Here is a 23,589-nt window from a genome sequence, read left to right on the forward strand (position 1 = left end):
GTGCCTGCGTCATACAGCTTCCCTGGGGATCCCCAGCGCCTGCTGGGCCCCACAGCACATGTGCATCCCCTTCCGGGCACCCTGCACCCAGGTTCTGTCCCCGTGGCAGGTCCCATGGGTCACGGCCCCTGCTACCTGCAGGGTGGAACCAGCACCCACGGAGACATGGCCTGTCCCTGGGCGTTGGCAGGGATGAACCTGGGAGACGGCCACAGGCGCCCTCCTCCTCTCCATAGAATATTTTTTATATATATATAATATATATATATATTAAAATTACATTTCTCTTTACAAAAACAATTAAACAAGGGGCCAGGGGACAGAGCCCATTACCGAAGCCAGGGTGCAGGCACCCTGGCAAGTCTGGGGTGCTGGGCAGGCTCCCTTTCGGGGTGTCCCCGTCCCCCAAGTGGGAGCTCCAGTCCAGCGTCCAGCAGCAGGTTGCGTGGGTGTGGGTGGGCACCAGGGGAGTGGCCCCGTGGCGAAATGCCTGCTCCAGCTCCAACGCAGCTCACCCCATCCCCGCTGTCACCGCCTGTAAGGAGAGGAGAGGACTTGAGGTCAGGAGGGGTGATGGTGCCAGCTGGCCAAGGGCAGGATGGCACGGAGACCCCCACACCCCCAAAAAACCATCCGTGCCCTTACTTCTGGCGGGCAGTGCTGTAGGGATCAAGGAGGTGGGAGCTGGCCTGGGCCAGGTTCCAGTCAAACATCTCCAGCACCCGGTGGCATTCGACACGGGACTTCAGCCCCAGGCAGAAGAGCTGTTCCACCTGCAAGGGGACGTGGCATGGTGAGGCGGGGGGTGACAGGGGTGCCACTGGGGTTGAGGGGGACAGGGGCATGCGGTACCTTCAGGTACTGGATGGCCCGTTGGACGCTCCAGCCGTGGTTCTGCAGGGCTGCCTGGCACTCCTCGGTGGTCACGCCGTGCACCGTGTCCTGCACCTGGGGGCAGCTTGTGGTCAGTGCCTGCCCCCACCCCCGGGCAGCAAGGAGCCTGTGGCTGGAGCCGGGGGGGGGGGCATCGGGGCTGCCCCCCACTCTGACTCTGCCCCCCGGGAGCACTGTCAGCCTGGAGCGAGGACCATCCTCATCGCCGGGATCTTCAGCCTCTCCCGGGCTCAGGCGCAGACTCCCAGCCACCGCAGACCCAGCCCAGAGAGTCCAAAGGGACCGCAGTGACAGCCACCCCCCTCCTCTGCTCCCCGGGGCCATGGGTAGGGCTAATTTGAGTCAAAAGGGCTTGTAATCCCCATTTTGGAGTTGCAGCGACACACGTGTCCCGCAACGCATCTGGGGACCCCTTGTAGCCAACACTCCCCGGGGTTGAACTTGGGGAAACTGAGGCACGAGGTAGGTGGGGATGGCTCTTCCCAAGTTGAGCCCCTGGTCCCCATATTCCCCCTCGCTCGCGAACGTGGGGGGTGCCACTTACCAGCCGGATCTTGTCGGCGGGCCGGCAGCCATCTGGCCCGTCATAGACGATCTTCTGGAGGCTGCAGGAGGCTTTCACCAGGCACTTGGGCCCAGGGTTGCTATTGTTGGAGGAGAAGTTGGCCTTGCAGTCCGGCAGCGGCTGCTGCACCATGGGACGGACCGTGGCCGTGGTGACCAGGCGGGACGCCGGCACCTCCTCAGGGCTTTTGGCCTCCTTGAAAAACTTCTCGTACTTGTCCAGGTAGGCAGGGCGCTCGGGCAGCAGGTAGTAGTGGGTGCTGCTGACCTTCTGCCCATCCTTCACGATGGGCAGGATGCAGGGTCCCTTGGAGCAGTCCTTACCCTGCGCCTGGATGACCTTGGGGGTGGCGTACTTGGGGTCGAGGGCGAAGCTCTGCGTGGTGGGCATGGGCTTCCCTGGCGAGGTGGAAAGGCAGGAGCAGAGGGTGGCACGTTGCTGGGGGGAGCCCACCTGCAGGGCCATGGGGCTGGGTGTCCGGGAGGTGGGCTGCGACAGCGGGTCCCGGGGGGGAATCTGGGGCGGCCGGTCCTCCTCGCCCCCTGAAGCCGGGGAAAGCTCCCCCGACCAGCGCCCGGGCTCGTTGCGGCGTAGGGGCCGGGGCGGGATGGGGACACGGGGAGGGATTTGGGGCTTGTCATCAGTGGGGGCAGTCGGTCCCAGGGGGACGTTGAGCCTCTTCATGCACTCCTGCTGCAGCTCCTCAAAGAGCTCGGTGGTCTGCGTCAGACTGGGCTGCTTGGTCTCCTTGGGGGGCAGGAAGAGGTTGTCCTCCAGCACCGGCCCCCGCTCGCCCTCGTCCACAAAGCCATAGTTGGTCTTGCCCCGCCGGCTCGGGGGGCTGGTGATGGAGCAGACCTCAAAGTCGTCCTCGTCCTGAGCCACGTCATCATAGGCGGGCGGTGGGGGCAAGGGGCGGGCGTCCCAGTCCACCACCGGCGTGGGGTGGAGGGGCCGGGGTAGAACCCGCGTGGGGCTCTGTGGTGGGGTCTTGTCCAGCAACGAGAAGGCCTCCATGGCCAGCTTGGCCAACGATGGGGCCGTCAGCTCCCCCACTGGCGACGGGCTACCTTGAGGCACCTCCTCCCCGAAATCGATGAGGGTCACCTCGCCGCCCACCGGTCCCTCGCTTGGCAGCCGGCCAGGTTGCCGCTCGCCCACCTTGGTGCCCGGTACCCGTGCCGATGGCTTTACCGGTCGCAGACCCTTCCCTTGGCCTGGTTTCTTCAGGCAGAGCTTCCGGAGACCCCCCGGCAGACCCTCGTCCTCACTGACCGGGTCGTAGCAGGGCTCTAGGAGAGGACAGAAAGGGATGGTGAGGGTCCTGGCACCCATCCCTGTGGTGCAAGGCGGGGGCACCTCCATCCCCAAGCCCCTAAATTGCCCCAGAGCTTCAGCCACCCTGCTTGGGCACAGCAATGCACACCAGGGCAGGGGAGCAGGGTGCTGGGGGGCCTGCCCCTCCCCACCCCACAGCCCCCCCCCCCCCCCCCCCCCCCCCGGCGCTCTGCCCCGGGCCGGCCACTCTGCTCTGCATCTGTGTCCCTACCACAAATGCCATCACCCACAGGTACACAGCGGGGTCATGGGGGGGGCAGAGGGAGCAAAAGGAGCTAAGAAAGAAAAGAAGGGCACGAAGGAGGGAGAGCAGCACCCAAAAAAGCGTGACTTACTGGTGAGCAGGACGGCAGGCTGAGGCGGGCGCGGAGGCGGCTGCCCTGCGGGAGAAGAGAGAGCCCGAGAGGAGGGGAGGTGCGGGGTGAGCGCGCGGAGCAAGCGGCAGCTGGGGCGCTCGTTAGCGGGGTGCATGCTTCCTCGTGTCCCCTGTCACCAGTGGGGTGCAGGGAGGATGCCGGTGAGAAGCTCCCCCCGCCAAGGTAAAACTGTAGGTTTAGGGGGGGGCTGCGGCACACGCATCTGAGCTCCCCGCCCCGTGGGGGCTCTGCTGAGATCCCCTGTACTGGGAAGCCCAGCTGCGGGAGGCTGGGACGGGATGAGGGACCCGGACGAAGGGCAGCGGGGCAGAGTCCAGCCAGGCAGAGCCACCGGCCGCCCACGCTGCTGGCGGTGGCACATGGCCAGGTGACAACGTGCCCCGTCATCCCCGCTCCCCCCCCAGCTCGGCAAAAAGCAAGTGGCAGCAGAGAGACAGAAAGGAGAAGGTCCAGCCCATCACCCTGGCAGCGGGGCTTCGCGCAGCTGGCAGGCAGGGGGAAGGGGAAAAGCTGCTCACTTTTAGCCCTGCCTGGAAGCTGGGTGGGTCTGGCAGCGCTTGGGTCCACGCCTAAAATGTCAGGAGGGTCCATGGGATTTCCCAGGTACAGCCTGCGGGGAGAGAGGAGGAGAGTACCGGGGCGTCAGCAGGGGGACGTGGGACCCCCTGCTCCCACAACCCTGACCCCCAGAACACCCCACAGCCCCTCCACCACGGTGAGTACTGTCCCCACAAGCGTCAGGGCACTGAACCCCCAGAGGCGTTCAGCGCTGCAGCACAGAGCCCGGTGCCATCCCGGTGTCACCCACCGCTCTCCAGCTCCGTGTGCACCACGTGCCGTACCCGGGGGAACGGCAAACAGGGCGCCATGCCCAGGGTACCGGTGCGGGGCGCGGTGCCGGCGGCACGATGCTGCGCCCAGGGCACGGCCCCCCAGGACGGCATGCCGGTGGGGTGCCGGGAGGCCCGGGCGAGCCGTCGCAAGCCAGGCGCGGGCGAGGAAGGGAGCCGGCGGGAGCCGGTGCAGCCTGAAGGCCTGGGCGTGTGCCGAGCTCGGTGCGTTCTCGGCGGCCCAGGCGGCACGTACCCAGCGCCTGTGCCCACGCAAGCGGGGTGCGGGGAGGCCTGCCGGGGCACGAGCCGGGTCCGCGTGCGTGGCACCTCGGTTCAGCCCTCCCAGGGCCGCCGGCACAGCCCTGGGGCAGGGGGCACCCGGGGTGGGGGGGGGTGCTCAAGCAGGGGGACTGAGGGCACCGGCAGAGCTGTCCCGGGGCTGGGATGCCGAACAGTAGTGGGGAATCACAGTCCCAGGGGATGTACTGAGCCCGGCGTAGAGCTGGCTCTACCCAGCGGGAGCTTTCCAGGCTTTGAAATCCTATCCTGCCCCCCCACACACACAGCCCTCCCACATCCCCCCAGCCCGGTGCTGGCAGAGAACCCCCATCCCCCCACCCTGAGCCAAGGCACCCCTACCCACCCCCCCCCACTGCCCAGCACCCACACTGGGCATGGCCAGTGCCCCCTGGCAGGGTGCACCCGACCCCCCCTCCCCATCGCAGACCAACCAGGGTCTGTCTTGATGGGGCACGGAGGGGAAAAAGAGAACTTTGGTGTGGGTTGTTTTTTTTTTTTTTTTTCATATTTTGCTTTGTAAAAGGATTCATGCTGTTAAAAGCGTGGGGCCGGGCTGCGCACCCGCCCTGGCTCCCCTCCATGCAGGCGCTAAAAGGTGCAGGTTTAAGCAGCCCTGGGACACCCCGAAAGCATTAGGGTAACGTGGCCACCTCTGGGGTGGTGCTTACTGATGTCCCCCCTGCCCCAGGACAGCCACGAGGGGCTATGGGGCTGGGAGAAGGTGCTCCCCCCGCCAGGACAGCCCCCCACAAGCACAGCAGCCCCCCCAAGTCCCTGACCCCATTAGTAAGAAAAGGCGAGGGAGTTAGTCCAGCTGCAGGGACCCTACCCAGCACCACTGTCCCCAGTACGGTGCGGGGGGAGGAGATGCTTTGAGGAGGGGCAGCCAAGCTGCAGCTCGCTCCTATGCCCGGCAGGCAGTGGGGAAGGCAGGGAGCAGGCAGGGGATGCAAAGACAGAAAGTTTCTTACTCATCAATTTTATCGGGAAACCCCCAGCAGTGCTGTGGGTTGGTGTCTCCATGGCCTGTGTGGATGAAGCTGTTTTTAAGCGGCTGGCTGATGTCGTGGGCTGACAGCCCCGCCACCGAGGTCACCGTGTTTCGGGGGAACTGGCCCACTTTTAGGGTCCGCTTATTCTGACCCCGCCACCAGTAATTCTCAGCCCTAAGGAATAAAAAGGACCTCGTTACCGTGAGGGGATGGGAGGGGGACACGTGCCTGCCCCGGTGACAGGGGAGGAGGCGAGGTGACTTGCCCAAGGCCATCCAGGCAGGTGGTGGCACAACTGGGAGGGGATCCCAGGCGCCCAGGATCCCAACCGTATGCCGGCAGCGTGCTCTGCCTCCCACCCTGCATGGCCCCTGCACCAGGAGGTGCCAGGGATGTGAGGGGTGGGAAACAAAGCTCCCCATTTGCACCTAAAAAGATGTGCCCCTTCTTCCTCCTCCCAGCTGCCCCAAATTATTCAGGAGCCTTGAAGTGATGCCTGCACGGAGCTGCTCAGTGCTGGTCCTCCCGTGCCTCACGCAGCTGGGGATGGCACAAGGGACAAGCGCTGTGTCTGCTGATGAACCCTCAAATATCCCAGTCCCACAGGGGGAACTGGGGGGGGGCCACAGTGGGGTACAGGGGGCTGGGGGGGTCTCCCTTGTTCCCTTCCTGTGTTACTGGTAAGCCTGTGCAGACTGGGGTGGGCAGGAGCAGATGGGCAGGCAGGCCGGGGGCTCAAGCTGCAAAACCTTCTGCGGCCATGTGAGTAGGGTGGCCAGGGTGCTGGTCTCCGGGAGAGCCCAGCGTGCCCCAGGAGCTGGCCAGGAGCCGCCTGCCTGCCCCAAGACACAGACACCTCCGGGGTGGGACAGGGCAGTCACCCAGCCCAGGGGGATGGGGATGTGGTGGTGGGGTGTAGGGACAGGTAGGACGCAGGGCAGAGCACCCCAAGCGGCGTCTCCCACCCAACCTGTGCCGAATCAATTCGGAGGTGGGGGCAAGGGGGATGGGGTTCGACTCTAAACCCCCCCCCCCGCCAAGCTCTCCCCCTGCTCCCACATCATTCTCCCCCTCCCTGCCTGCCGGGCCCCCATGGGCAGGCGGCGGGCAGCGTGCGGTGCCAGCCCGGCGAGGCTGGCACAGGCCCCACGGTTTCCTGGAGTCACCTGTGAGTCACCCCCGGCCACCAGCTCAGCCCTTTTCCTGTTTACCTTCCCCGCTCGCCGCCAGCCAGCCGCCTTACTCAGCACCGGGACCCCTCGGCAGAGCCCAGCCGGCACCGGGCACCCCCCCCACACCCGAGATGAGCCGGGGGTAGCGGGGAGGGGGGGGGGGGGGGTAAGACGGCTCCCCTCCCCGGGAGGTCCCCTCCCTGCGCCCCGACACCCACCGCCACATCCCGCCGGAGGGATGCTGCGGCCGGGCCGCTCTCCCCGCTTCTCCCAGCCTCGTCCCACCGGATCCGGGTCTGGACCCCCAGCACAAACCCGCTTGGCTCTGCCTTGGCTTCCCCCCGAAAGCCCCCTCCCGCGGCCGGCTGGCTCCCCGGGGGGCTTTCAGGTAGGTCCCTGCCCCTGCCCACACACACGTACGCACGCCCGGCGCCCGCCGAAGGACAGGCAGGGGCTTGAAAAGAGGTGGGGGGTGTTTACGGTGCCCCGGGCGGCCTCGGTGGGGCCGGATGCGGCCCCCGGGAGGAGCAGCCCCCCCTCCCTGCCCGGGCACCCCTGCCGGCAGCGAGGTGGGGGGCAGCTGTCCCGGGGGGGGGGGGGGGGAAACTGAGGCACGGGGAGAGAGCTCCCCCTCCGAGCCCTTCGGGCCCCCCCGGCAGGCGCTGGGGCTCCTGCCACCCACCGACTGCGGAACCCACCCCGCCTGTCCGGACCCGGCACCCCCCAAAAACGTGCCCACCGGGGACCACCGAGAACCGGCGTTCCCGGGGGGAGAGACTTGCAGCCCCGGCTCCACCGCTCTCCCGGCCCTCCCCCAGCCATCGGCATCCCCCCCAGCGCGGCCACATCCCCCCCCCCCCCCCCCTCCCCTCTCCCCTCCGTGGTTCACCTGGCGCCGGGGCGGGGGGGGGGGGCGCGGGAGCGGGACCCCCAGCCCGGTTGCGATGCGGCGGTGGGGGCGATGCAGGCGCACTGGCGCGGCCGCGCCGCCCTCCGCCGCTCCTTCCTCCCCTCCCTCCTTCCCTCCCTCCGCCGACGCCGCTTCCCTTCCCCTCCCCTCCCTGCAATTAAACCGCCAGACCCTGGGCAAGAGTCATCCCTGGCGGCGGCAGCCGGGGAGAAAGCCGGTCCCTGCAGACACACAAATCCGGCCTGATTCACCTCCGGGCCGTGACTAACCGCGGGGAGCCGGTCCCGGGAGGGGGGGGGAAGGACAGAACCTTCCTCCTCATCCCCCCCCCCCGGGCTGGGGGGACACGACAGCCTCCTGTGCCAGCGGGGCAAAGGGACACTGAGCTCCCTTGGGGAGGGTCCCCGCTGTCCCTGAGCTGGAGGGGGACGGGCGCTTCCTGGGATGGGGATGCAGGGACTAAAGGTGTGTCCCCCCCCCCCCCCCAGGCTGCAGGTCACTGGGGCAGCGGAGGGGGGTGGTCGTGCCCTGCGGTGGCGACAGGGACCGAGGAGCAAACCCCCATGGTGTGTGTGTGTGTGTGGGGGGGTGACAGGTCATGCCACCGTGGTACTGAGCCCCCCCACCCCAAGTGCCTCACCCGGCCCAGTGACAGCGGCGCGGCCCCGGGGTGCTGGTGGCACATCCCCACCGCTATCAGCCCCAGGGAGCGGCCCTGGGGTGTGCGGTGTCCCGGGGCAAGGCCGGGGCAAACCCACAGGCGTAGTGGGGTGAGTCAGTGGGGGTGGATGGTGCGGGCAGGGCTGCCCGCGGGCACGGCTCTGCCCCCCCAGCACTGGGGCAGCCCCACGGCGCTCTGCTGCCTGGGGGGGTTGGGGTGGGGTGGGGTGGGTGTTGCACACTGCGCACCTCCCAGGGGAGCTGGGGCAGCTCTGCCCGCCTATGGGGTACGTGGCCAGGCATGCTGGGGGGTGACAGAGCTCCCCCTCTCCACCCCTGCTCCCCACAGCTCTGCCAGTGCACGCAGTCTCCCTGTTCCTGGGGTCCCCTTGTCCCCATGCAGGCTGGCAGCCCTGGGGCTGGCAGCTGGTCCATGCGCCCCCCGCCCCCCCATGCAATACCTGCCACCCCTCCTGTGCAGTACCTGCCCTCGATGACCGTGATGATGTCGTTCATCTGGATGTGCAGCTTGTCGGGCTCCTCGAAGTCCTGCAGAGCTCTCATGTCGGTGGGCTGGGCCTGGGGGGGAGAAGAGGATGAGGACAGGGGGGACAGCCCCCCCATGTCCATCCCTGCCCAGTTTTAAGGCCACTCCCAGCTCCGTGCAGGGAAAGGGAGCCCCCCAAAATGAGCAAGAGACAGCATCACCACTCCCAGCCCCTCCTCAGCTGTGAAATCCCTGGGGTGGGCGATGCCAAGGTGGCACCTCGGGTCCTCTTGCTGGCACCACGTCACTGACTGCCACCTGGCAGAGCTGCCTGGCCAGAAACCCCCAATGTCACCTCCTGCCTTGGCGATACCCTTAACTCTGCCCACGCTCGAGCAGAGCCAGTGGGAGGGAGTGCCAAGGCCCCTGTCCCCCCTCCCTGCTCACCCACCTCCACCAAGAAGTCCCGCAGGGCCACAAAAGTGGGTCGGTCCTCAGGCTTGTGTGCCCAGCACTGCAGCATCACGTTGTAGACATCCTGGGGACAGTCCTCGGGCCGTGGCAGCCGCTCGCCCTCCTTGTCTATCTTATGCAGGATCTGTGGGGCAGGGGGGTGCTGTCAGGGGGTCCCAGGTCTCCCCTAGCACTGCCGGGGTGAGGAGTGGGGGGAAGTCCCTGCCGTGCACCCACCTGGCTGCCATTGAGGCCAATCCAAGGCTCCTGTCCGTAGGTGAACATCTCCCAGAGGGTCACCCCAAACATCCAGGTGTCACTGGCATGGGAGAAGGTGCGTGTCTTCAGGCTTTCAGGAGCACACCTGCGCGGGGAAGGATGTGAGCATCAAGAGGTTGGGGGTGCTGCACCCCCAGGTCCTCCCCCTCCCCAGGCTCACCAGGCGAAGGGGACTTTGCGATGCTCCTGCATCACGTAGTGGTCGTCATTTTTGGGCAGGGCCCGCATCAGCCCAAAGTCCCCGATCTTGACCAGCTCGTTGGAGGCCAGCAGGATGTTGCGGGCGGCCAGGTCGCGGTGGATGAAGCGCTTGGACTCCAGGTAGGCCATGCCCTTGGCCACCTGGATGGCATACTGGCAGAGGGTGGAGATGAGGAAATGGCCCTGGTTCTTCCGCAGGCGGTCCAGGAGGGAGCCCAGAGGGGCCAGCTCTGTCACCTGGGCCACAGGGAGGGGACAGCAGATCGGTCAGGCCAGGGGCACCCCGTTTGGGCTGTTTTCCAGCCTTCTTGTGCCCCACTGGGGATGCCAGTGGAGGACTTAGGGGTATGGACCCCCCCCCGGCTTTGACCCTCCACGGAGCGGCATGGGGGTTGGCCCCATCCTGCCTTCACTCACCATCTTCATGGGGTGGGAGAGCACCACGCCATAGAGGCGGATGAGGTTCCTGTGGTCCAGGGAGTGCATGGCGTTCACCTCCCGGATGAAGTCATCCAGTGCCTCCGGCTGGCTCAGCACATCCGTCTTGAGGCACTTCACCGCCACGTTCAGCTACGGCCAAAGCAGGGATGAACCCTGTAGCGTCTTCCCCTCGCCCAGGGTGGTCCCACTGCCCGGCTCCCCCCCCCAACACGAGCAGCCCCTCACCGTCTTGCCGGCAGGCGTGCACCACTCGCCGCGACGCACGACGCCGAAGGAGCCGTCGCCCAGCTTCTCGAAGAGGGAGAGGTCCCGCTCCCGCACGAGGCAGGTGAGGGAGTGCTGGCCCCCGGCTTCGGGGGGCGGCGGCGTGGGGGGCTTGCGGAAAGTGCTCTGGGGCTGGGGTGGCAGCTCTGACTCGGGGCGCTTCCCGCTGAACACCTGCGGGACATGGAGCCAGGTGACACAGGCGCAGAGACACCCCAAGCCCTTGGGTAGGCGAGTGAGCAGTGCTGGGACCACCTCCTGCCTGGGCTGTACACTCTGGAACCTAATGATGACCCTTAAACTTGTGATTACCCAGGGCAGGCTGGCTTCATGTGGAGAAAAGGGGTCGTGCCTCTCACCGCAGCCCTGAAGCGGCTCCCAAAGCAGCTCCAGCAAACCAGGCCGGTAGCCGGAGGGCCCTGAGCACTCCTTGGCCGGGCTGCAGCCTGGGCACGAATCCAAGAGAAACCTCCAGCTTGGTCCGAGTGTGGTGACACATCCCTGCAGCGACGTAGGCCTTGCAATATGCCACCAGCAGCCCAGAGGGGACATGGATGGGCTCTCCCTCCCTCTCCCCCAGCTGGGACCGGTGATGTGCCCCACGGGAGGGGGTCCATCCCAGCCTCGGCAGCCAGCACCTGTGAGGGGTACGCAGGTGCTGGGCCCGGCACATGGCTGGGGTGGGAGGTGGCATTTCTGTGCCTGGTGAGAGGCTGAGTAGCCTTCTATTAAAAGCCCGTCTCATCCCCGTCCTGGCCCAAATGAGTCACGCAGGGGAGAGGCCACGCCCCAGCGCCCAGCTGGCATGTGCCCTGCTCTTTTGGGGGTGCAAGGTGCTGCGGGGTGCCAGCAGAACCAGCTTTGGACAGGATAGCATCAGGGGCACACGTGAGCATCCCAAGGCTCCCTGCCCCAGTGAGCCCCAGGCTGCAGGCACAAGGCTCTGTGCCTCATTAGCTGCCAACGAGTTTCCTGGCAAAGAAGCAAATAACACGAGGGGAATGAATTTCCTCAAGTGCCAGTGTGGCAGGACCATCCTTTGCTGGGAAGTGACCCAGGAGCCCATGCGGGACCAGGGCATGCGTGGCAAGGGCTTCTGCCCATCTCCCTGCCAGCCCCCATGGAGTAGTGGCGTGGGGGGAGCCAGGCACCAGGGAAGAGCATGGGGAGAGGCCCAGCTCCTCCTCTCTGCCTCAGATTCCCTGCCACACCTGCCCCTCTCCCATCCCTACCTTGCTCATCCAGGATTTCCGCTTGCACATGGCTTTCCTCCGTTTCACTGCCTCCCACAGCCGCCGCTGTCCTGCAGGACAGAGGGACACCATGACTGTCACTGACCCAGCACAGGGTGGGGTGGGTTCCCTCCGGCCTCCAGGATGACATGCTCCTCTGGGCTCCCCAAAAGATGCTGCGTAGCCAGCTGGAGGTATGGGGGGAGGTTGAGGGAAGGGTGTACGCACCGGGGCGTCCCATGCCAATCTTCTCCAGATCCTCATTTTTGACGTACTCGAAGTGGGAGAGGCGGGTGACGTTGAGCTCGTCCCGGATGCGCAGGAAGTACTGCTGCAGCTGCAGCTCGGTGAGCAGCTCCAGCAGCCAGTCCGTGCCCTCCTCCGCCTGCATGCTACAGCTCAGCCTCTGCTGGGACACGGTGCCGGGTTAGGGGGGACCCTGCCCTTCTCCCCTCTGTCCCGTCCCCCCTGAGGGAGTCACCCAGAGTGGCTGAGAGCCAAGGCTGGGGTGCTACCTGGGTAAGGTGTGAGGGATGCTGGCGGGACTCATCTCCTGAGCCGGTCCCCAGCTCCCCGCAAGAGGCATCTCATCAGCAGGACCCCCCAGGGACAGGCAGGGACCCCCACTCTGCCCCGCAGTGCCCACAGAAACACCAGCCCACCCCTCCGCTCCAGCACAGGCTGTCCCCAGGCAGTGGTGCCAGGGACACGGGATGGGGCAGAGCCTCAGGCCATGGGACGGACGTGCCTGGCAGCGACTCCCCCAGCCGAGGGGCATCCCACAGCCTGGCACTGTGCCTGCCAGGGTCCCTTTGCCTGGCTGGATGGGCTCACTGGGGAGGGGACAGCTACCTGGGCACTGCCCCTCAGACCACCAGCATCCCCACACAACCGGCTGGGCTGCAGCACGGACCCACGGCGGGTGTCCTCTGCCACGGGTACCTCGCCGGGCATCCACAGGGAGGGGGCAGACAGGAACATCAGGGCCTTCACGGGGCCCTGGTACCCCAGGGCTGAGGCACGGGCTACCCCAGCGCTGCTGGTGTCACCCCCGTAACTGTGCCAGGGCATGGGGAGGGAAGGGATGGGGCCAGGTGTCACCCACGGTTCCCCATGCCTCCCTTAAACATGTCCCCCACCACTCCCCATCCCTGCCCACTGTCCCGGTTCTGCCCCCGCTTTCATCACCACCTTTCTGGGAAGGCACATGGCTCTGCCTCCCACTGCCAAAAGCCAGAGGGGAGGTGGGATCCTCCTCCCCAGTCCTGGCTCCACAGCAAGGCAGCCCGATCCATCCTCTCCTCTTCCCCTCTCAACCGGCGACAACGTGGCCCCCAGCATCTTTGCCCCCCACGTTCACGTCCCTTGGCTGCGTCACCACAATTACAGCCCTCAGCCCTGGGCTAAAAATACAGCGGGTGCGGCAAGCAGCTGGGCACGGGGGCGCGCGGGGGCACACGGGGGCATGTGGGGCGAAAGCAGCCGCTGGCCTCCGGCTTGTGGCCGGTCCCCTGCCCGCAGGCAACGGGGACAGGGCCGGCTGACAGCCAGCGTGGGGTCTGCCCGGCGCGGGGGTCAGCACTTACTCGGTACAGGCGGAAGCGGGTGAGGAAGGGGAAGGATCGGCGCAAAGCCTGGAAGCGTCGCATCCTGCCTGGCTGCCCGCCGCCGGCCCCTGGCACCGCCGATGTCCCTTCCCTGGCGCCGGTGTCCCACGGCAGGGCCTGCTCAGCACAGCCAGGGCACCCGCAGTTTGGCTACAGAGATGCCCCCCGGGCTCGGCCGCCCCATATATCCCCCTGGAGCGGGCAGGGGGACTTGGGGTGTCCGTCAGCCGGACGCAGGCTGTGGCTCTCCCTCTCCTTCCGTCCGGCTCTCGATCCTCCCGGCCGGCCCTCCCCTTCCCCAACGCAACGGGGCCAGGGCGGGGGGGGGCGGGCGGTGGCAGGCAGGGCTCGGGGGGGGTCACCTCCCTGGCTGGACCCGCTTCCCGGGGACCCCCGGCCGGCAGTGGGGTTCGGTCTCAGCTGGCTGCCTGCGCAGCGCTCCCCGGGAAGGGTTATTTTCGGCCGGGGCTGGGACGCGCGCCCAGGGGGCCGGGCTCCCATCAATGTGCCGCTTTCTCCCTTGTTCAGCGGGCGCCGGCAGCTGGGAGCCCGGACCCCCGCTCCCATTTCCATGGAAACTCGCCCCGGCCTTGGGAAAAGCTCCTGGGCCTCAGTTTCCCCCCCAGGAAGCAGGGAGGGAGGGAGGGAGGGAGAAGAAACATCCGGCTCTCCGCTCCCCAACCGAGGCCACAGGCACGACGCCAGGGCAATGGGCACTGCGGGGGGAGCTTCTGGCTCGGAAAATGTACCCGCTGGCCCAGCTGCCAGCCCCTGCCAGCCCCTGCCACGGGGTGCCACTAGCACCCTGGGGCTTGCTCCCCTTTCCTGGAGGGGCTGGCACCCCACCCCAGCGCTGTTGTCCACCCGTGGGCTCCCCGGGGAGAACAGCTGGCCACGCCGGCAGCCGCGGCGTGAGAGAGGAAAGACCTGCAGCAACCTCCCGCTGCAGCCCCCGCCTGCCCGGTCGCCCCAAACCGCGGCCCTCACTGTGCCGGGGGGGGGGGGCGCAGCTGGGAGGGGGTTAAGCACATCCCCAGGCGCAGAGGAGCCTCCACTGTGGCTTCCACCGCCGGGATCCCAGCTGGCACCCGGCGGCACAGGCACCCGGCACAACAAGCCCATTGATTGGGGACACCCGGGCACGGTGCCCTCGGCACCAACCACTGCCACGCGCCAGCTGCCCCCTCCCTGGCCCAGGGGACACCAGGGATGCGGGGGGTTCCCTGCCCTGCAACGCTGCATCACCCTCGTCAGCCAGTACTGCCACCCACCGGGGCTGGTGCGCTGCCTCCTGTACTCCAGCCCACCTTCTGCACCCCCAAACCCCGCGTGGGGCTGTTCCAGTTCAGCGCCCTGCACTGGGAGTACTGGTCTCCAAAAGGGAGGAGGGAGACCCAACCTTGCCCGCTGTGCTGAGGGAGGATCTGTGCCTCAGTTTCCCTCTCTCCACAGACCCGCAGGTGCAGAGGGTAACACCGCAACCTTGGCTCTGAGACGGGCAAGCAGAGTCCTGACAGCCAACCCCCATCCTCGGGTGGGGGGGGTGGGGGTGTCACAGATGTCCATCCAGCCCCCACAACCCAGCAGGCAGTGAAGACCCCGGCATGGGTGCTGCTCGGCCCCCCCCCCCCCCCGTACCCTGCACACACACCACGCCGTGCACACCCACCCCGGGGAGGTGCACCCTACGTGCACCCAGGCTCATGCACGGGCGGTGACGACTCTCACGTGCACCCCCAGGACCACACAGGCGCAACCCCCGGCACCCCACGCACCTCCCGCCACCTGCACAACCGCAGCCATGTCCCTCCCCCCCCCCTCCCCCCTCCCCGCTCCCCCCAGCATGCCCCCCACGCACCCATCACCTCTGTGCACACCCCCCACCAACACCTCCCCAGCTACCGCCCTGCCCGGCCGCACGTGCGCAAACACACCGGTGCCGCACAGCCGCCGGCGGCACACCGGCCCGCTCCCCCGCCTCCGCCTGACGCACACCTGGAGCCGCCTGCACCCCCTGCGCACCCACGGGGGCCCGACCCCGGCGTGGCACGCTCCTCGCCTCCGCGCTCACCCAACATCACGCACGGCCGCGCACACCCGCCTGAGCTGGCACACGGGTGGCCAAACCACCCCCCCCCCTCCTCCCTCCACCCCCCCTCCAATTACTCCTTCCCACAACGACACCCCGACACCCCGAGGCAGCCGCACCTTCCACATGCACCTACGTGCTCCCAACAGCCCCCCACACAGCCGGACACCCCGACATGGGGCTGGCAGCCTGCGGGGTCACCGGCTGGATGCAGCGCTGTGGCTGGGGGATGGCACCCTGCACCGGGCACCGTGCCGAGCTGTGCTGCCGCGCACCGTTCCCCCGTGCCTCAGTTTCCCCAGCAAGAAGCAGCAGGAAGCCCCACTCCCGTGGGTCAGGACGGGAGCGCAGCCGGGCAGAGCGGTGCCATCCCCACGCCACATCAGATGCCGTGGGTAGTGCCGGAGAGGGGAGATGCCATGCAGGGACAACCCTCCCCTCAACCCATGCCAGCTGCTGACCCGTGCCCCACAGCAGGACCCTGCCCCTCTTGGGGACACCCAGTCCAGGTGGGTGCCCCCCGCTGCTCCCCCCCCGCCGGCTCCCCCCGCACTGACCCGCCGGCACGGCATGCCCGGGGCGATGTCCTGCCGGGGGGATGGCATGGAGCGCCCGCTGCCCCGCCGCAGGGCCCGCTGCCCGGTGCTGTCCGAGAAGCTGTGGGGCAGGGGGCCGAGCATCTCCTCCTCCTCCTCGGCGCTGCTCAGGCGCTGGTAGTCGCATCTCTCACCCATGGCCGGGGCGGCAGCGGCGGCTGCGGCGCGGTGACGAGCGAGGGGCTCTGCGGAGACGCCCGCGCCTGCCTGGGGGTGGCGAGGGCTGGAGCCGGGCTCGGGATCACATGGCAGAAAGTTGCTGCAGTTCCGGAAAACAGCGAGAGGGTGAAGGTGACCGTGATGGTGATGGAGGGGAAGGGGGGCGGGGGGGGGGGGAGAGATGGAGGAATGCAAAGGAGATGGGAAAAAGAGAAGTGGAGGTAGCCCCTCAAGCACCCATCCTCACCCCAATCCCAGCCTGGCACCGCTGTCTTCCTCCCGGCTCCGCCGCCCGGCTGCTGTCCCCGCTCCGGCACCCGAGCGGAGAGGCGGTGGCATCGCTGCCAGCCCCGGTGCCGCGCTTGCAGCCCACCTTCTCCCCCAACCCCGGCGTGGTGCAGCCCGCCAGTGGGGATGCGGCGCAGGCAGCCAGGCGGAGGAGGAGGAGGAGGAGGAGGGTGAGGGGGGGAGCATCATCCAGCAGCCAGGGCTCTGTGGCGAGCCGGGTGGGTGAGGAGGCACTGTCCCCCCTGCCCCCCGCTCCTGGGCACCTGCGGGGGGGTGGGGGGGGGCTCTGGGGCTGGCAGCATCCCCAGCATCCCTCCCGCTTCCCTGCGCCGGCGGAGGGGGATGGGATGAGCTGGGAAGATGGCTGCTCCGCAGCAACCTGGCAGCGTTGGTGCAAGCACGGCAGGGCCAGGAGAGCAGCCAGGCCCCGGTGGGCGCTGCTGGGATGGGGTCGGGGGGGGGCGCACCAGGAGGACCCCTCCCAGGATCAAGCCTCTCCCCCCACCCCCTCGCAGGGAGTTGGGGGTCTCCAAGACCTCTGCCAGGCGCTGCACCAGGCACAGCCCCCAGCAGGGGCAGATGGCACTGGGAAGCCACCCCCCCCAGGATGGGGAACCCCCACCTGCATTTCAGGACCGGTCCGTACTCCAACGCTGCCCCGCTGCAGCCCTTCTCTGAGCCCCTCGGGCCAGAGCTGCAAGCCTGCAAGGAGGCTGAAACCAGGGGGGGTTCTGCAGCCCCCCCCTGGACCTGACTGTCCTTTGGGGCACAGCACAGCCCCAGGGACCAATTTGCTCCTCATGCCAAACTTATGGGGCACAGCACAGCCCCAGGGACCAATTTGCTCCTCATGCCAAACTTATGGGGCACAATATGCCCCCCTCAACCTTCAGAAGCACAACCACAACCCCCCCGCCCTCATCCCCTGAGATCTTGGTGTAGCTGGAGGAGTGACACCAGGCTGTCACTGTCAGAGCAGGGGGCACAAGCTCATCCTGCCTCCTCCTAAAGAAGCACCCCCGGTCCCGAGGGGGCACCCACACCAGCTCGGGGCAGCCCCTCGGTGGCTCCTCCTGCCATACCACGGAGGTGAGCTCAGCCGTGGAGCCGAGGCGGGACGAGCCCGCGGCGTGGGAGCAGCGAGCCGCCCCCGCGCACGGCCCGCCGGCGTCACCGCGCTGGCACGCCGCGGGCCGGTGACTGATGCACGTGCTATGCCACCTTCCCTCCGGCCCCGGCCGCCCCGAAACCCTCACCAGCCTGCCCAGAGAGAGCGATGCTGCAGGGTCCCCAAGCCAGAAGGGAACAACCCCTGTTCCCACAGCCCCCCAGGGTGGCTTTGGGTCACCCTCACCCCACGCGTCGGGTCCTCCTGGCCTGCCCAGGCTCAGCTGAAACCCAAACAACGAGGTCCTCTGCAAGGGGACGGGTGGCACTGCGCCGTGCCACCCCTCAGCAACCCGCCCGCAGTTCCCACCCCGCGGGGGCTCCCGCCACAATGACAACCGTGGGACGAGGGATGACGCTGTTCCCTGCCCCACAGGGAGGTGACAGTCACACTGACCACAGGGTGTCCCTCCCCTCTGTGGGGACACCGAACCTCCCTTGCCTGCCCTCTGGGACGCCACACTTGGCCCCGTATCCCTTCCAGCATCCCTAGGGACCAGGGCCACAGCATCCCCCGTGCCCTGCACCCACCACCCCACACAAAGGACCCTGGGAAGTAGCGGGTCCCCCAAACAAGCTCCTAGAAGGGGATGGGGGTCCCCCCCCCCGCTCACCTCCGGCACATCACCCCGCTCGCTGTCACAGCCTGTCTGCCACCTTCCTGGTGGCCGTGTCACCTGGAAGTGATCTCACCGGCTGCGGCGGCGGCAGGGCGGCCGCGGCGGCACCCCGGGCTGGCTCACTCAGCCCTGGCAGGGCCCCGGGGGCGGCCCCAAATTGCGGTGACACACTCCCCAGCCCGGCCGCCGTGGCGCAGGCGTGCAGGCACGCACATACCCACGCGTACAAATGCACCCTGCTCCCACCAGAGACGGGGCTGCCGGCTGCATCCTGCCCGCCCCCCCGGGATGCCGCTGCCACGCAGCTCCCCAGGGACCATCCCCAGTTTCTCGCTGGATTGCGCCACCCCACGTTCCCCGCTCCCCCCTCCCCACCCCCGCAACCACCGCGGGACCCCATACCGCTAAGTGTTTTGCCTCCTTTGGTGCTGGCACCTGATGCTGCTTGCTCGGTTGGCTGGGGCAAGCAGGAGGTCTTGGGGAGCTGGCATGGAGGGCTGGTGACCCCCGTGGTGGGGGCGGCCGGGGTGGCCGGGGTGCCAGGTTCCCCCTCGCTGCTGTCTCTGGGCTCCCAGAGCCTGAGCCCATGGCCTGATCCTGCCCGCCGGCACAGAGCATCCCCGCTCTGAGCCCCTGCCTGCAGCAGTGGCCACCTGGGCAGGAGAGACGCAGCCGAGTGGGGGTGCCCCCCCACCCCGACAGAGCCCGGCACAACCCCAATCCCCTCCCTAAGCCTCTTTCCTCCACTAAATCCCCTCCGCAGGTCGAGCTGGGGCGGGCTGAGCCCATCCGGCGCCTCCCAGCTCCCCGGCGCAGGCAGGGGACAGGCAGGAACTGCCAATCCCGTAGCTGATCCCCACGCTGGCCCTCAGCTCTCCCACCAAGGCAGGGACACAGCACGGCGTTTTGGGGGACAAGCAGGCAAAGCAACATCCCCCAGCGCCCCGGCACCCTACCCACCCTCAGCTCTGTGCCCACGGGCAGGACGGGGGACAGGGCAGCGGGCTTGGCATCACTGAGCCTCAGCATCGCCGCCCCCGGGGACGCTGCCACCCTGCCCCAGTGCAAGGCTGGTTTTGTGCCCGCCGCCCCCCGCCCCGTGCTCGTCTCACCTGGGCCACGGCGCTGCGGGGGTCCCTCGGCAGTGCCAGCCCCAGCGTCGCAGCAAGCCGGGCGGTGTGCGAGGGGGCACGGCGTCAGGGCTCAGCCATGGGGCTGGCACGGCTGCGGTGACACCGGCCGTGGGGTCCCCCTGGGGCAAAGCAGGAGGGAGAGGTCAACACGGGAATCCCAGACCAGCATCCCTTGTCTGCCCACCCCAGACCCTCCAGATTCCCTGGGGGATAAGGAGCAGGAATGCCTCCCTGCACCCAGGGCCACCCCCCACCCTGCCAGGCTGAAAGAGCCTTTGTGGAGCCCCCCCACCTCCCTGGGGCACAGGGGGGCTTTGCCCCAGGTCCTGCCAGGGAAGGGGGGCACCAGCACATGCCCTGAGCCCTGGGTCCAACCGGCCCCTCTGCCCTAGGGGTGCTGCCGGCGGCACCCCCATGCCCATGCCGGTGCAGGATGTGCCCTCAGGGTGGGCTGCACCTGGCACAAAATGAGTTTGCCAGGTCTCGGGCCAGATGGGCACAAAGCCACATCCACACCACAGCATCTCCCCTCTGCGCTGGGTGCTGGGAGCAGGGGAGGTGGGAGTCCCAGAGCTGGGGTGGGGACAAAGGCTAAACACCACCACCACCCCCCCACACACACGCACACTTCCCCAGCACCAGAGCAGTGCCCTGGCCAGACCATCCAGCATCTGCTGGTCATTAGCCCTAATTGACAGCAGCCTAATTAGCCAGGCTGCAGTGCGGGCAGTGCCCCCCCTCTCTCGGAAGCCATTCTGCAAAGGGCTGTGGCAAGACTTTCTCCTTAAAGCCTTCCTGTCCCAGTGGGGCTGTGTGGGGGGCAGAGGTCCCTCCTGTTCCCCAAAACCCGTATGAGTGGGTGATGCCCCTGGGATGCTTTGCCCCAGCTGGCTACCATCCCTCGTGGGCACGACTGGAGTCAAAACCCTGGTTCTCCAGGAGCAGGATGGGGGAAACTGAGGCACGGAGCAAGGTCTGGTCCGCAGGGTGTCTGGGGACAGAGCTTGGCCACAAGCCCACAGTGGTTCTTAGTCCTGCAGGGGCCACTCTTCTGCCCACAAAGGTCCCCCATTCCCTGGGGGAGGCTGAGTCATGGCAGGACAGGAGGCTGGAGGAGGAGTGAGGAATCGCCAGCCCCCCCCCCAGCCATACCCACAATACCCCCGCCGGCAGGCCTGGCCCACACCCTGCACTAATGAACACCGGGCTAACGAGGCCCGGGTAGCTCCAGGGGCTGGTAACAGGTTGCACAGCCTGCACAGCCCCCACCCTGCACCCCCGGGGCCTCGGCGGGGTGGGATGGGGGTGCAGAGGCTGCCTCTGCCCCGCTCCCTGGGGGGAGCAGCGGGCTCGGGGCCAGCAGCGGGCCCAGCGATGCAGCCGAGGGTGGGCCCCCAACACGCAGGGTCTGTCCTGCACCCTCTCCCTAAAGTGGGGCCTGGCAGCGCCGGCCTGCTCAGAGACACCCCGCTCCGGGCAGGTCACGTTTTTAAAAGAGTTTTGCAAAGCCTGGCGCTGAAAAGCTTTGTTCAAGGGCTTTGCCCTGAGCCAGCTCAGCAAAGGGCTGAGTAAGGGGTGGGGGATGCACACACAGCCCCCAAAACCCACAGCACCCCCACACAGGGGGGCCCACCTTGCAGGGCGATGAGGAGCCGGAGCCCGGTGGCACCGGGGGGGAACGTTGTGCCAAGGCGGCCCCAGGGAGGTGAGAGCATGGGGAAGCGCCAGTGCCGGGCTCTGCCCCGGCCTGCCCTGCCCAGACAGCCCAGCGGGCAGAGCCGGAGCCCCTCCAGCCACCTGCAAACCCCCTCCCCAGCTCCCGCCTGCAGCGCGGGTGAGGGGTCCGACCACGCCAGAAGCCAAGCAAAGTCCTGCCGGTTGAGGTGGGACCCTCGCCTGGGCTGTCAGCACCCTCTTACCAGGCTGAACTTAAACACTTTCTTAAAAAAAAAAGCAAAACCAACTAAGATCAAAAGTACTCCAAAGGGTCCCGAGCATTTTGAGAAAAACGTGCCGCGGCGTGGCTGGACAGAGCCGCGGTGCTGCCCACCGAGCCGGCGGGCAGAGGCTCCCCGCACCTCGGGGTCTCGGCAGCAGCACAACACCCCGAGGCGTGGGGCCGGCCCCGGAGGACAAGGATCCTCTGTTCAGCGCCGGAGCTCCCACGAACCCAGGAAAGAGGAAGAGTAGAGCAAAGCTGCCTTTTTTCCAGGAAAAAAAATAAAAAAATAAATAAAAAAAAAAAGACAACCTTCCCCCGGCTTCCGCTGCACTTTGGGAGGGTTCAAGGCCTCCAGGCACCCACTCGCACCAGAGCCCACTGCCCCGGCGGGCGGGAGCAGAGGGGTCGGACATGCTGCCGGGGGGGGGGCGGGGGGGGGCACGGCGGCAGCCCCGGACCCGCAGTGCTGCGGGGCACGGTGCCAGCAGCGCCGGGCGAGTGCCGCAGTGCCGAACCCCGAACCCTTCCTCCCCTCTGCGCCCCTCGCATCGCTCCCCCCACCCCCCCAACCCACCCCCCCCCCCAACCCACCCCAAGCAAGGGGGTCGCGCCTTTGCTCCTTACCTCGGCGCTCACCGCCGCTGCCACCGCATCTTGCGCCGGGTCTGCAGCCTCACCGGCGGCAGCGGGCGGGCACGGCGGCGCTCCGGGCTGCCGGCATGCCCAGGCGGGATGCACCCGCCCGCCTAACCGGGTCCCGGGTGGGATCCGCCCGCCTAACCGGGTCCCGGGTGGGATCCCCCCCCCCCCCCCCCCCGCGGGGGGCGGCGGGCACCGGCTCCGGCCTCACACTCGGGCGGCTCTCCGGCGGCTCTGGCGGTGTGCCGGTGCCCGCGGGCCGGGGGTGCCGCCGGGGTGCTCCTGCTCCCCCGGGTAAAACTCGCCCTCCTCCTGCACCCCGCCCCGGGCCTCCCCTTCCTCCTGCCGGCCCCGCCGCACCCACCACCGGGCGCGGGCCGGGGGGGTCACCTCCCGCCGCCCCCCGCCCCGCTCCTGCTGCGCCCGCCGGCTCAGGCCCTGCTCCTGCCCGGCTTTGGGGCCGTGCTCCTGCACCCCGCGAACCGCGCCCCGCGCCCGCCGCGGGGGCTGCGCCCCGGGGCTGCCCCCCGCTTCTCCCGCCGCCGCTGCCTCCGCGCCCCGCGCCCGCCGCCGCGCCCGGGCCGTTCCCCGCTCCCGGGGCCGCCGAGGCTCCGCTCCCGGTTTGAGGGTGCCGATGGCCGTGACCGGCCCGGGCCGCTCGCCCCACTCCTGCAAACTCGTCCGTTCCCCCAGCGGCACCCAGTGCCACCGGCCCGGTCCCCCGCCGCCGCCCCCCGGCTCCCCGCCGCCGGCCACCAGCTCCTGGCCGCGGGGCAGAGCCCCCAGCCCCGCTTCCTGCACCCCCGGGGAGAAGCCCCCCTCCTCCTGCACCCCCGGGGCCACCCCGCCACCCTCCGGTACCCCCGGGCTCAGCCCCTCGCCCTCCGGCACCCCCGGGGCCCCGCTCGCCCCCTGCCCCCGGATGGTGCACGCGGTTCCCGGTCCCGGCCCCCGCCCCGCACGCTGGGGGAGACCCCTCGGGGCCGCCCCCCGCCGCGGCCCCCCCCAAACCGCGCCGCCCGCCCCCCCCCCCCGCCGCCTCCTGCCGCCGCCGCGAGCTACCGGGGCGGCGCGCGCCCGGCCGGCCCCCGACCCCGCTCTTAAAGGCGCCGCGTCGCCGCTTTACGTAACGGCGGGGGGGGGGGGGAGGGGGCGGAAACGGGACGGGACGGGACGGGAGATGAATGAGGAGTGGGGTGAGGGGATGGACGGACAGACAGGTGCACGCGCGGATGGGACGCGGACAGACTCACCGCGGAACAGCGCCTGGCGCCGGGACCGCTCCGCGGCGGGGAGCGGGGGGGGGGGGGGAAAGACGTGACCCAGGGCAGGGGCTGCCCTACCTTGGGGCAGCCCAAATTCTTGCTCCCAGGTGTGTGGGTAGGGGGCTGCGCCCCCCTTCCCTGCTGCCCGGGGGAGGGGGCTGGCCCCACGCAGCCCCCGCCCGGCCTCCCCGGGTGCTGTCACGGGCACTGCAGGGAGAGGAGCCCTGCCAGGGCTGGTCTGCGAGAGATGCAGGAAAACAACGTGTTTCCAACACGTAAATCATGCCTGGTGGAAGAGGAGGGACCAGAGCTCTGCCGGGACAGCCCCTAAGGAGCAAGCAGGGCTCCTGGAGAAGCTGCCTCCCACGGTGCATCTTCACGGGATACAGTGGTTGTAAAGCAGGAGGCAAGACTGGCACCAGGGAAGAGCTGAGCCTATTTAAAATGCAAAGTCCCAAACCAGTGCAGTCTCACCTCAGCAGAGCTCTGGGGCTGGGGAAACAGCTCCCGCTTTGCGGCTCTGAAGCGGTAACCAAATACTCATCTGCACCCTGGTCCCAGTGCTGAGGGGCAGGGGAAAGCTCTGGCTTCTGGGACACACACGCTGCCACCCCCGGCCCTGCCCAGCCACCTTCTCACCAAGCAGAGACCTGCCCAGCCACGGCCAAGGGGGGGTGGGGACAAGT

At 68.4% G+C, this 23,589-nt stretch overlaps 1 protein-coding gene across 10 annotated transcripts; it reads right to left on the minus strand.

Annotated features, from left to right (window-relative positions):
* Positions 1 to 253: 253 nt before the first annotated feature.
* TNK2 (tyrosine kinase non receptor 2) lies at positions 254 to 22,437 on the minus strand. Of its 10 annotated transcripts, XM_042796356.1 has the most exons (18): positions 21,624 to 21,814; positions 19,037 to 19,176; positions 15,652 to 15,949; positions 11,627 to 11,804; positions 11,399 to 11,469; positions 10,128 to 10,340; positions 9,879 to 10,031; positions 9,421 to 9,698; positions 9,219 to 9,345; positions 8,980 to 9,126; positions 8,526 to 8,620; positions 5,279 to 5,473; positions 3,693 to 3,784; positions 3,133 to 3,177; positions 1,439 to 2,751; positions 853 to 948; positions 646 to 773; positions 254 to 535 (listed from the first exon to the last, which is right to left on the minus strand). In XM_042796356.1, the coding sequence occupies exons 3-18, from the start codon at positions 15,826 to 15,828 to the stop codon at positions 529 to 531; spliced, it is 3,315 nt and encodes a 1,104-aa protein (XP_042652290.1). In that variant the 5' UTR covers positions 15,829 to 15,949; positions 19,037 to 19,176; positions 21,624 to 21,814; the 3' UTR covers positions 254 to 528. The 10 variants fall into 10 exon arrangements, with proteins under 10 accessions (XP_042652290.1, XP_042652301.1, XP_042652279.1 ...); XM_042796367.1 differs by lacking the exon at positions 15,652 to 15,949 and having other exon boundaries at positions 21,624 to 22,437; XM_042796345.1 differs by lacking the exons at positions 19,037 to 19,176; positions 21,624 to 21,814 and adding an exon at positions 17,919 to 18,258.
* Between the last annotated feature and the right edge of the window lie 1,152 nt (positions 22,438 to 23,589).

Source organism: Tyto alba, unplaced genomic scaffold (assembly GCF_018691265.1).
Source record: "Tyto alba isolate M040663 unplaced genomic scaffold, T.alba_DEE_v4.0 Super-Scaffold_10, whole genome shotgun sequence".
NCBI classification, from domain to species: domain Eukaryota; kingdom Metazoa; phylum Chordata; class Aves; order Strigiformes; family Tytonidae; genus Tyto; species Tyto alba.

What these genes read in the sequence shown, in the direction of transcription:
- TNK2 (XM_042796317.1), bottom strand. Translation starts at nt 18,953, where the DNA reads ATGCTGAGGCTCAGTGATGCCAAGCCCGCTGCCCTGTCCCCCGTCCTG. An exon ending in GATTGGCATGGGACGCCCCG is followed by an intron (nt 11,470 to 11,626) that starts GTGCGTACACCC and finishes TCTGTCCTGCAG; the next exon opens with GACAGCGGCGGCTGTGGGAG. An exon ending in GCCTGCCGTCCTGCTCACCA is followed by an intron (nt 2,752 to 3,132) that starts GTAAGTCACGCT and finishes GTCCTCTCCTAG; the next exon opens with AGCCCTGCTACGACCCGGTC.